The 12,634-nt window shown below is 44.1% G+C and overlaps 1 protein-coding gene across 1 annotated transcript in view; it reads left to right on the top strand.

Annotated features, from left to right (window-relative positions):
- The window catches only part of LOC115776826 (zinc finger protein 638-like), a 28,233-nt gene extending 18,874 nt beyond the window's left edge, over window positions 1-9,359 (top strand). The window contains exons 14-25 of the mRNA XM_030724605.1: window positions 1,499-1,630; window positions 1,715-1,756; window positions 2,048-2,185; window positions 2,511-2,675; window positions 2,791-3,189; window positions 3,303-3,806; window positions 3,890-4,033; window positions 6,139-6,355; window positions 6,436-6,681; window positions 7,569-7,691; window positions 8,016-8,137; window positions 8,653-9,359. Of these exons, the coding sequence (XP_030580465.1) occupies window positions 1,499-1,630; window positions 1,715-1,756; window positions 2,048-2,185; window positions 2,511-2,675; window positions 2,791-3,189; window positions 3,303-3,806; window positions 3,890-4,033; window positions 6,139-6,355; window positions 6,436-6,681; window positions 7,569-7,691; window positions 8,016-8,137; window positions 8,653-8,709 (2,289 nt within the window). The 3' untranslated portion in view covers window positions 8,710-9,359. The remainder of the gene's footprint in view (window positions 1-1,498; window positions 1,631-1,714; window positions 1,757-2,047; window positions 2,186-2,510; window positions 2,676-2,790; window positions 3,190-3,302; window positions 3,807-3,889; window positions 4,034-6,138; window positions 6,356-6,435; window positions 6,682-7,568; window positions 7,692-8,015; window positions 8,138-8,652) is intronic.
- The last annotated feature ends 3,275 nt before the right edge of the window (window positions 9,360-12,634 follow it).

The following is a 12,634-nucleotide window of genomic DNA, read 5'->3' as shown; positions in this document are numbered from 1 at the left end:
TCGCATCGCCACTGGGGTGAAACCGAACACACGGGACGCGATAGCGACGGCAGCTTTGCGAATCGCGCTCTTACGTCACTCGTCTCCAAGAAATGTGATTGGTTATGAAACTGGAGGGATTTAGACATTTTCAAAGCAGTCCGTGTCAGACACGGGAATAAAGATGAGGAGTCTGAAGATTTTATTGGAACTGACAGAAATCTTGCTGTTGAGTCTCCTCTACAAAAGAAAAAGACAACCTCGCGTTCATCCTATATTAGCACAAAAGTCCTCTCTATCCGTCTGTTTAACGTTAGTCTTGCACCAACACGTTCTCATACGGCTGCCTTTTATGTTTAACTCGATAATCACTGCGTGAAGTGTCATATAATATAGGAAAGTCAAACACAGCTAAAACGATGCTTTCCTTCCTGCTGAAAGTGGTTGCAGACTGCAGTGTGCAGCATACTCTTCGCTCATTGGTCAGTCAATGAAACTCTTGCTGATTGGTTTAGTGCCACGCGACAGCGACAAAAGTAGAACATTTTCCAACTTTGTTGTGTCGCGTCGCCTGGTCGCGTGTGCACGTCTACGTGTACGAGCTCGAAATTTCACATGCACGAACGTCGCCGGTCGCTTAGCTGGAGGAGGGCAAGCGATTGTCGCCTCATCGCACAAGCTCCATAGGAAATGAATGGAGAGCGAGCGACGTCGCTCCCCGTGTGTCGAGCCCCTAAGGCTGTGTTCACACAGCAGCCTGAAGGGACCCAAATCCCTTTTCTTTTTTCCCTTATGCGCCCTGTATCTGATCTTTTTACGACAGTCTGACCAACACAGATCTGATCTGTACAAATGTGACCCAGGCCACTTGGACATGTGGTCCTGAATCTGATACGTATCTGATCTTTTCTAATGTGACCTGTGTCTGTACGGTCGATTTCATCTGACCTGCACGTCACTGACACTCGACAAACGTCACTATTCTGCGTCCTCATCCACGTTCTTCAAACACTGAGCACGCTCGCTCTGTGTGACATTACTGTGTCCTCTACTGTGCATGCACGACACTTGTAGGTTGTTTGCAGTTCACACAGATCACATATTTGACAATGTGAACGACTGGATTTCAAAAGAAATCTGAATCGAGCATTAAGGCCTGCAGTGTGAACTAAGATTGAATATTGAGCTGATATTGTGTTTATACAGTAAGAGTGTATTTTCAGTTTTAATATAATAAACCTGTCTACAGAACATGTTCTGTGTAGATCTCCGGTTTCCTCCCACAGTCCAAAGACATGCAGTTACTGGGGTTAGGGGAATTGTCTGGAAATTGCCCACAGGTGTGAATGGTTGTCTCTCTGTGTGTTAGTGACAGGGTGGCGACCTGTACAGGCTGTACCCGGCCTCTCGGCCTGCGTCAGCTGGGAGAGGCTGCAGCGACCTGTACAGGGTCAGAGGATGGATGCATAGACGATGCTGTTTTTCTAACCAAATTTGTAAGATCCTGTTTGTATGTTAGGTACTGGTGTCGGTGGCAGACATGGAGGTTGCTCAGGAGATCGTAAAAGTCCACACGTTCATGCCGGCCAAGATTAAAGACTTTGAGGTGAAGCTGATCCTCCTCAAACAGCACATCAGCCTCAGCACTCCGGTAGGACTTCCACGCCTCAGCTGTCGATTCATTAGCTTTAGTTCTTCTAGCAATGCCTAATGAAAACCCACACTCTGCACACAGGTGGCGCTCTACAATCTTCTGATGGGATCAGTGGATCCATTAGTGAGTAATTCTTCCAGTGTAACCACTGAGAACAGTGGTTTATATTTGTTATGATTTAAGCATTTCTTATTCAGATGTACCCGTCAACATCTGCTGAGATATGCTGTAGAACTTGGTTATCAGCTGTCAGGGTGGATTAAAATCTAACCCTCATTAGATACACTTAAACTAAATAAACTCTAATGACTAAAATATGATGAAATAAATTATGCTACATCAAGATCAGGTGCCAAAACAGACACTGCCTCTTCTGCTGGTTAACAGGAAATTGAATGTTGCTGTTTGTTACAGGAACGTCGAGCTCCGGTAGGCTGGAACAGCCTGCTGGTAATCAGTAATGTTCCCAACACACCGTACGGTTCCTCAGAGGTCCAGAAGTTGGTGCGACGCTTCGGAACGGTCATCAGGACCCTCGTTCTCAGCAATATGGTGAGAGCTGTGCCCATGTCCTAGCTAGCTCCAGAGTCAGCCCCCACAGGCTGACCTGACTTCACAGCATTTAAAGGCATATTTACAGCTTTGTATACAGCCTGTCTATGGACAGCCTTCATAACAGCTTTGGTGATTTTCCTCTTTGGATTTTGTTAAGAATTAAATTTAGGATTGTGGCCAGTTTGATTGACAGGTCCAGGTCCAGTCCATTGGTTTCTGTTATATAGTTTTTAATTAAGAAAAAGCAAACCATCCCTGCAGATCCATCGTCTCCTGTCTCTACATCACACTCGGCTCATGTTCTGTTTCCTTTCCTGCTCAGGTCATTTGTGAGATGGCGACGGCAGCCATGGCCCTCTCCGTTTACAAACGCTTCCAGACGTTTCCGTGCGTAATCCAGAGCAACCCTCTGTTCTTCTCCCGCAAGCCTGACCCCAAAGCCAGCGCACAGACTAAAGTCATCGCTGCCTATCACGATTCATCTGAGGTCAGTAACGTTGGTTAGAGTTAAGGTGACACCCATTTACACTTCTGCAGATTGAACTTTTCTCAAACACCTGATTGCCTGTGATGAATTCAGCCCAATTTGCATGTGCCTGCAGGATGCACATGGAAATGGCAAAGGAGGCCAAACAGCTGCAGCTGCTGCAGATGGAGTGGAAGCAGCAGAATCTCCTGTAGACACGCTAGAAAAAGATCATGATGATGATGATGTGAAGACCAGGAAGGAAACGGCTGAAGATGAAGTTTTGGAAGGAAAAGAGTGCAAAGAGGACAACATGGAAAAAGACAAGCTCACAGTTTGTGAAGCTTCGGCTCCACCGGAGAACAAACTAGAAGCAGACTCAGTGGAAACATCAGGTGTTGACACAGTCAGCAAGAAAACAGAGGAGAGTAAAGCTGCTGCCTCCGAGCAAACTCCTGCTGCAGAAGAGCCAAAGCCACACAGCCTCGATGGCAAAGCCGCTCCTCAGGAGACGACCAGGACACAACTGCCCAAGGCAATTAAATAAATACATAATTTAAAAAATATAAATAAGCATTTCTCTGTTGTTCTCCTGTAAACCTGCAGGTGGGAGCTCTCAGACTGTGTTTTTGATCTCACTATCACCAGGTGACTCAAGCCATGGTTAATGCGTTGCTTGTGGAGTGCAGAACCAGGACCACCAGCCAGTCCAACAACAGTGCAGCACCCCCCAGTGGAGAAGAGGGGAAAGAACAGACGGAGACAGAGCTGGGCCAAAAAACAGCAGAGGAGACTAAAGAGCTAAGCAAGAGCAACACGGTGGAGGAAGGAGAGGTGAAAAGGCAGGAGAAAAAAGAGAAGGAGGCAAGAAAGGAGAAGGAGGTGAGGGAGAGGAGGGAGAGGGAAAGAAGGGCATGGGAGAAGGAGGAGAGAGCCAAGAGAGAGAGGGAAAGGAGTGAAAAATCCAGGAGGGAGAGGGAGAGGAGGGGGGAGGAAAGAAGGGAGTGGGAGAGGAGGGAAAGAGAGAGGAGGGAGAGGAAGAGAGTCCATGGTGACACTTCATCAGGCTCGAGATCATCCTTCAGGTCGGAGGGATCCCGGCAGAGCCACAGAAGGGATGAGCAGCACAGCGTGGAGGCCGAAACCAAAAGGGTGAGAGGACACGGGCGTGTTAAAAGTCGTGGATGTCACTGAGTTATTAATAATTCTGTTCCTTCGTCCTGCCCTGAAATCAGGAGGAGGAGGAGCTGAACGAGTTCCCGTTTGACATGAGCGACTTCGTGACAGTGGACGAAGTTGGAGATGTGGCTGATCTTCTGACGAATCCCTCAGAGGGAGGGGGGAACCTGCCCACATCTGTCCAACAGCACACTCCAGAGGTACATTCAGCTTCATGCAGATGTTTATTCACACCACCACTAATGACTAATGTTGACATGGTGCTGCTTTTTACTGTGTAGAACCTGAACATTTAAAGAGTTATTGCCTGGATGGGGACATTTTTAGCCTCCATAGCATCATTATTATTTTTATTATTATTGTTATTATTATTATTATTTGATTAAAGAACTTTCAGCCAGTCTTCCTGTAGGCTGAACTCCACTCTAGTATCAACAAGGGTTTTGCAGTTTATTGATTTAAAAAAAAAATTATTATATATTTAAGGGCAGCACGGTGGCGTAGTGGTTAGCACTGCTGCCTCACAGTTAGAATACCATCTGGAAGGCCTGGGTTCGATTCCACCTTGGCCCAGGCCTCTCCCTCTCTTTGTGTGGAGTTTGCATGTTCTCCCCGTGCTTGCGTGGGTTTCCTCCCACATTCCAAAGACATGCACTTACTGGGGTTAGGTTAATTGGCTAATCTAAATTGCCCATAGGTGTGAATGAGAGTGTGAAAGGTTGTCTGTCTCTCTGTGTTGGCCCTGCAACAGGCTGGCGACCTGTTCAGGGTGTACCCTGCCTCTCGCCCTGTGACAGCTGGGATAGGCTCCAGCCCCCCCGCGACCCTTAACAGGATGTGCGGAAGCGAATGGATGGATGGATGGATTATATATTTAAGGACCTCTAAGTCTGAGGCCAAGAATAAGATCATGATACAAGCAGCAGAAATGAGCTTCCTCTGATGGGTGGCTGGTCTCTCCCTTAGAGGAGAGCAGCCATCCAGGAGGGGCTCAGAGTAGAGCTGCTGCTCCTCCACATCGAAAGGAGCCGGTTGAGGAGGTTCGGGCGTCTGACTGGGATACCTCCTGGGTGAGGCCCTGGGGAAGACCCAGGATACTCTGGAGGGATTATACACTCCTGATCAAAATCTTTAGAGCAGTTAAAAAATTGCAAGAATTTGCATTTTGCACTATTGGATCTTAAGAAGGTTCTAAGTAGAGCTTCACAATGCTAATAGAAGAAATCAGCACAAGAGACAAAAACCTTTGAGCAGGGAATTTATTGAAAACTGCATTTACACTCAAACATGATTTTTTCAGCTGATCAAAAATCCAAAACAGCTGGGCGTTAGCACCTGCTCAGCTGTGCTCGTTTTGTTCTGTTTTTCCTTTCTGTGTGATTGTAATGTGATAGGTTCAGATCATTTTAATAAACTCAGAGAACAAACACACAACTCTTTTTTTAAACTTGCGCAAGGAGGAGAGATCTGTTCCTTGAACTCAGCTCTCGGCTGAGTGGAAGTTATCTGTCCTGAGGGACTGCCTCTTGCGCAGCGCTTTTATTCGGACTTTCACAATAAAATCACGTGGGTTACACAGAACTTAGTTTACAGCATGTAATAAACAACATTCTCGGCTTCTTCCTTACCATATATGGTAGTAAGTGTACTGTGGAATGTCCATACGTGACATGGCGTACATGAGATGCGTATCCTATGTGTGTTCTGTAGGCTTGAAACAGGTAACTACAACTTCCTCTTTAAGAAATGCCACCACGTGTTTCCATTTCAAACATAAAAACAACAGTATAATGCAGGGGTAGGGAACTCCAGGCCTCGAGAGCCAGTGTCCTGCAGGTTTTGTGTCCCTGATCCAGCACACCTGAATCACATATAGAAGTCATTAGCAGGACTCTGGAGAACTTGACTGCAGACTGAGGAGGTGATTCAGTCATTTGAGTCAGGTGTGCTGGATCAGGGACACAAAACCTGCAGGACACCGGCTCTCGAGGCCTGGAGTTGCCTACCCCTGGTATAATGTGTACATAAAACAACTTATAAAAACATACAAACAGAAGATATGATAATTCATAATAAACAGAATGGAATTTATAGCATAATTCCAACAGCTGAGATTAGTAATCTGTTCTACACAGTTTCATTTGCTTATAGTAATACTTTGTATTCCATGTGTTACCACAAGTTTTGAAGAGTTAAAGACTTTATCAGCTGATTAATGTGATGCCATGTTGCACATCAGGTGGGTTCTCATTGTGAAAGACTTTATTTCTGTAGGGTGACATTATGTCTTGTGTTTTGCTTCTAGAGTGCACCCATGGAGGTCACAGCAGCTCTGGAGAAGCCTGCTGAGCTTGCCTCTGAGTGTGAACATGTGACTGAGATGACTGATGTAACAGCTGATCTGGTCCCCAGTGCTACTGTGTCCCCATCAACAACTTTACAAAGTGACCCTGCTCCCAGCCAAACACATGTGCCAGCATCTACATCCAAACCACCTGAGCCTGACATCACACCTCAGCCAGGTACACTGAACAAGTCATTGTGTTTGTTTTTTTCTTTAGCCTTTTTCTACATGGGCCTAAAATCTGTTGTTACTCTTTAGACACCTCACTGACTGCTGAGTCCACCCCAGAGGAAAGCATTCCCATCTGTGTCCCTGCAGCTTCAGCTGCTCCCTCCTCCTCAGCAGCTGTGGTGAGTGCAGAGAGAAGTCAAGATGAGAATGAGGAGAATCCTCTTAAACATGGTCAGTCTTCTGAGGAGAATGCGGGGTTGATCAAGCAGGAGAAACAGAGGGAGGTGCAAGATGAAGAGAACAAAGAAAGGAGTGACAGAGCTGCAGAAACGGGTAAGATGGATTACACTTTGGTTTGTTGCTGAGGAGGTTTGTTGCTGAGGACAGCTGCTGAGGAGGAGGGAGCAGCTGCACTGAGGTCCAACAGGACAAGCACAGAGATGAGTCCCTATCCCAGTTTCAGATTTCCTTCTGTGTTGCCTGCTCTGGCCCCTGGAAGACAATCAGCTATTGTTGCTGGTGTTGTTAGCTCCATGTTTCTCAAATCAGTGTTGCTAAGTCCCTGTGACCTAGCAATGATTTTTTTAAAACAGGATCCAGATTTCTTAGGGGGCAAATCTGTGAATCCCAGCTGACACCAGCAGCCAACAACTGAGCTGCTGCTTCTTCTTCTTCTTAAGGAGCTCAGTGATACTGTTGACCATAACATTTTATTACAGAGATTATTGCATACTATAGGTATTAAAGGTACTGCACTGCAGTGGTTTGAGTCATATTTATCTAACAGACTCCAATGTGTTCATGTAAATGGGGAGTCTTCTTCACACACTAAGGTTAATTATGGAGTTCCACAGGGTTCTGTGCTAGGACCAATTCTATTTACATTATGCATGCTTCCCTTAGCAGTATTATTAGAAAGCACTGCATCAATTTTCATTGTTATGCAGATGATACTCAGCTTTACCTATCAATGAAGCCAGAGAGAGCAGATTTCTCCCATATTGGCTTCTCTTCATTGGCTCCCTGTTAAATCTAGAATAGAATTTAAAATCCTTCTCCTCACATACAAGGTCTTGAATAATCAGGCCCCATCTTATCTCAAAGACCTCATAGTACCGTATCACCCCAATAGAGCACTTAAATTGAATAAACTATTATATATAATGTAAATAAATATCAAAATGAATTGAATTTTGATCAAAACTGTTGCACTTTTTAAGCCCTGTCTGTCACAGGGAAACAGGAGGAGTCTGAAAACAGCACCAGTGCTGAGGAGAAGACAAAATCAATTTCCAGGACAACAGCACGTTCCCTCCCTCCTTTTGACCCCAGCAACCCAGTTGGTAAGATGCTCCTTTGTATTTATTTACTGTGGCTCATTTGTGGCACTTTGGATGTCCTGCAAACATGACGCACAGTATGAGGGGCATGATGTGGTATCACATTCATGTGAATATAAAAAAGATAAACAGTTAAACTCATGGAGGTAGTGGGATTTCTGCATTAATGTTGATAAATGATGCGGTGCTCACACCACAGTTACTTCACATGAAGCACAGGCTCTTGATCATGGCAAGATATGCAATGATCAAGAGCCTTATGTGTATATTTATTTCACGTCTTGGTGCCTAGTCTTCATTTAGGTGTGTGCGTATCTCCATCCACAGGTATGGAGTTCTTGGTCCCAAAGACGGGTTTCTTCTGTAAGGTGTGCAGTCGGTTCTTCAGTGGATCCAAGGAGGCTGAAATCAGTCACTGCAAAACTCGCAAACACTACGAGAACCTGCAGGTAGGCAACACACACACACACACACACACACACACACACACACACACACACACACACACACACACACACACAGTTATTTGTGGGGATAAGATGGAATTCATTCTGGTGTTGTCACCTGCAGTAACTGTGCAGCATATTGATTTCAATCATGGAGTATAGATACATATTAAAGAATACAACTGCAGAGCACAAGAACTATAACCCTGCCTCTTATATATTGGTTTAATCACTTACTTTTAGATACATGAATATACATCCTGACAAACCTTTGAGGTGATGTATTACCAGTGTGATTGTACCTGGAAATAAGTAGGGACCCTCCCTTAAAGGCCTGAAAATCTCAGGTCCACTAAAGTGACCAAAGCGCTGTTTAATTCACTGAATCGAAGCCTAAAACTAAAATAAACGTGGCTCAGGATAGTCAGTGATGTGTCAGTAAATCCACACATTTGTTTGGTTAGAAAGAAGTTGGAATCATGTGGTCTAATCAGTTTCCTTGTTCACATTCTTTCTAGAACTACTTGAAGACCTCCGAAACAACAAGCGGGACCACCAAGCCCGACTCCAGTTGAATGTGTTTATGAAACGTGGGCTGAATTCTGCCTTTCCCCTTAGCTGCTGTTGTCTCGTTTCTATTGAAGGGTCCAGACTCTCAGATTGGTTATTTTGTCAGCTGTCACATTTTACATGTGCGCTATTAAGTTTTTTTGTTTTTTTTTATGTTTGGGGTTTAATTGAAAAGTTTATCAGCTCCACCCATGAAAAGAAGCTTCACCTCGTCCACGTTGTTGGTTTGATCTTTCATTGAAGTCTACTTCTGACTGCTTATGTATGCACATTTGTGACTTCACCTTGGATCTCATTCAGAGAGCAAACATCAGCCTCTGTGTCAAAGTGACCCAGCGAGCCGAGGGTCATCACCGCTGATCAGAGCTGGAACTCAGCCTGCAGCTGAAGAGTCTGCACCATCTCAGAGTGGGACCAGAAGCATGCTTGTATTTGTAAATGCTTGTGCACTATGATTTCACCCCTGGGTAGATTAGCAAAGTGGAGTCATGTTGTAATGTATTGAAACTTTAAGATTTAGTTCTTAATGGGTGGGAATGATTTATTTTTTTTTTTTTTAGTTGCAGCTCATACAGATAACTAATGATGGAAACTGTACAGTGGAAGACAACTTCCAGCAGGAACCGTGCACAATCAATAAAATGTTTAAAAATGGTTTTCTCTCCCCCCCAATACAAGTGTGTTTGGTCAGACTTGTCAGTCACCAGTTTTTAGCCAATGATCATGCAGTGTCCCTGCTTTCATGGTGCTCTGCACTCTGATGACTAAACTAAGGAAAGGTTCAGGGTTACGTTGGGTTCTTCTGCAGAGATCAACAGCAGTTGAAAAACAAACCCAATTCTGAAAATGCTGATTCTGTATAAAATTTAAAAATAGAGCATACCTTTATCTTCATGCACAAGTGCCACAATCATCTGCTCTGAGTTCACGTGCAGGGAGGAGGAAAATAGAGCACCTACTGCCTTTGAGGAGTGGAGATATGAGCGGTCTTTTTTTTTTTTTAATTGATGAACTGACCTGCTGCATTATACTACCAATATATCTTAGGCTCAGCATGGTAACACAAAGCTAAAAAAAACACCCTGAGTGATAAAGCTCAATGTATGTCAGCCCAGCAGCCAGAGCCTGATCTTCAGCAGGTAACATAACCTACCTAAGTGGCTGTTGCCAGCATTTATGCTTTGATTCTTGTCCGGCAACTTTTGCAATCAAAATTATGATCTGAATGCACTGTTGTGCCAGACATGTTTGCTTTTTCAAGACGAGCTCTATAGGTTCACTATAGGCTCCTCTTGTTAGTTTTAATTTTATTCATTCATTTGTGTTATTGTTCACATAAGTGTATATGTATTGTGGCAATGCCAGAGTTGACCTGGGAGGATGGGGGTCAAGAAATAAAAACAAAAAGCAGATAAAATAGAAGAAAAGAGGACAGAGTAAAGTAGAAACCAGTGGTTCAGTAATGAGGGCAGAAAGGCACAGGCAGATGAGCAGGCGTCCACGGTTCACCAGTGTTAATTTAGTTGAGCAAATATTTTCATCAACGACCCTTTTTTTCATGACGATAACTAAATTAAAACTAATAAGGATAAAAACGATGACAAAATTAATTGACACTTTCGTCAATGAATGAAAATGAGACGAAAATGCTTGGCAGGGACAACGTCCAATCAGAACTTATTTAATTTTGTGACAGGGCGGGACAAGCTAGGAAAACATCCAATCAAACACACAGATGCACAAATTTGCTCTAAACCCGGGAAGACCAAACTAGCCTGTGATTGGTCGTTACTTCTGATAGAACTAAGTTACGTAAACAATGTCAGCAGGGAGGAAGAGAAGAGCCGATGTATGGACACATTTGACCTTTGACGCTGTGACAAACAAAATGATGTGTAAACCATGTGAACTGATGAAAAAGCATTTACGATTACACCCTTTATATTTTAGTTGACTAAATCGACTGTAGATTTAGTCGACTATATTCTTACCATAATTTCGTCGACTAAAACTAGACTAAAACTAAAACTATTCAGATGACTAAATTATGACTAAAACTAAATTACATTTTTGTCAAAAGACTATGACTAAAACTAAATCAAAATTTGCTGTCAAAATTAACACTGCGGTTCACGTCCCGGCCTGTTGCCATTCACTGCATCTCCCTCCACCCCCCCACCCCCCCGCTTTCCTCCCTCTCTAGACCGTAACACCGTCAAAGCTGCAAAAAGGCCAAAAAAAATCATAATAATGACGGCAGAAAGAAGCAGGAAGAAAACAAGAGTGCTATTAAAATTGAAGAGACCCAACAACTGGTCAACAGTGCTCAATTCCCCACACCCCCGCACAGGGCAGGGAGAAGCAGACCCGGGGCCCATGGTAGCAACACCCCGGAGCACCACCACACCTGAGGCCAGTATCCACTGCTCCAACCGCAGAGGGTAACCCACACACAGTCCCAACACCAGAAACCCACAAGACACAAAGAAAAGTCAAGACAAAAAAACATGCTCCCACCAGCCCACCCTAACTACCCTATTACTGTATAAGACTGCTCCCCCAACTGAACGTCCCACCCCCTCACAGACCAGTCATCCCAATGTGGGCCAACCCACCCCAACCAGTGATGCACCCAGGATGGCACAGACCACCCCCACACAGGCAGGGACCCAAGAGGGAAACGGACATCCAGACCCCATGGACCCAGTCCATGCACCCCACAGAGGAGGCCAGTCACCCAACCAAGGGCCAGCCCCCGCTGCCCCACACCCCGACGACCACGAGGCAGTGAATATATATACTTATTTTATTTTTTTATGTACATTTTTTGCCTCCGATTTCAGCAGTCAGCATGCTGACTGCTTAATCTCTGCTTGCAGCTTTAGGATTAGGGTTTGGTCAGAGAGTTAGAGGTAGGGTTAGGTGATTAGGGGTTTAGAGACTACCTTTAAGACTAGTAATTGCACCATATGGGCCCATTAAAGTGGTCTTGCAAGACTACTCACATGAAATGAGCTACTAATTCTCTTTTCATTACTCTTGATTGTTTTGATATATTTATTTTTATGTTTGAAAAATGTTATATATTTAAAGCAGCTTAGTCTATTTTAAACTTAACCCAGAATTATCAGACAGGTTAAGAGGCAGTAGATCTTGAAATGGTAGGTAGAGAAGGTTTTGAAAAGTGAAAAATATATATATTTAAAAAAAAAAAAAATGTTGCCAGTTAGGGCACCCTCTGGAAACTTGAAAGTTTTGTTCTACTTGGATTAGATTTTCTACTGATAATTTTGTTCTTGTGGTACAGGTTATATTTGCTCAATCCAGCATAAAAGGTGAATGAAAAGAAACAGTGCATTATGGGAACCCCCCAGCAGCCTAGGCCTATAGCAGCATAACTAAGGGATGGTTCAGGGTCACCTGATCCAGCCCTAACTATAAGCTTGATCATAAAGGAAAGTTTTAAGCATAATCTTAAAAATAGAGAGGGTGTCTGTCTCCTGAATCCAAGCTGGGAGCTGGTTCCACAGAAGAGGGGCCTGAAGGGGCTCTATGAAAAGCCCTCCGTAAAGCTAGGACTTCTTACTTTTCACCCTTGATTGAAGTAAATAAAATAACCCTAGAAACATGCTCGCTGTACCATAAGGTCGATTTCTACTGTGGACTGAAAACTTGGTGTAATGTCTGGTTAGCATAATAAAATGCACATAGAGTAGTAATGCATCTTTTCACTTTACAGGGAACTATCACATTTTCATGTATGTGCCTTATCTAAATAGAATGGTTGTTAGCTAAAGAGCTGTGAGACAGTACAGCTGCACCTGTTGAGCAGGTCTGTTCAGATAAATCTTGTGGGTGGGGGTGTTAGGAGGGAGGGGTCAACAACACAACAAAAGAAGGTAAAAGGACAAGAATGCGACTGGAGCAGGT

This window comes from Archocentrus centrarchus, unplaced genomic scaffold (genome assembly GCF_007364275.1).
Source record: "Archocentrus centrarchus isolate MPI-CPG fArcCen1 unplaced genomic scaffold, fArcCen1 scaffold_38_ctg1, whole genome shotgun sequence".
NCBI classification, from domain to species: domain Eukaryota; kingdom Metazoa; phylum Chordata; class Actinopteri; order Cichliformes; family Cichlidae; genus Archocentrus; species Archocentrus centrarchus.
Note: the sequence above shows the minus strand (reverse complement) of the source record. Positions and strands in the feature narration are given on the sequence as shown.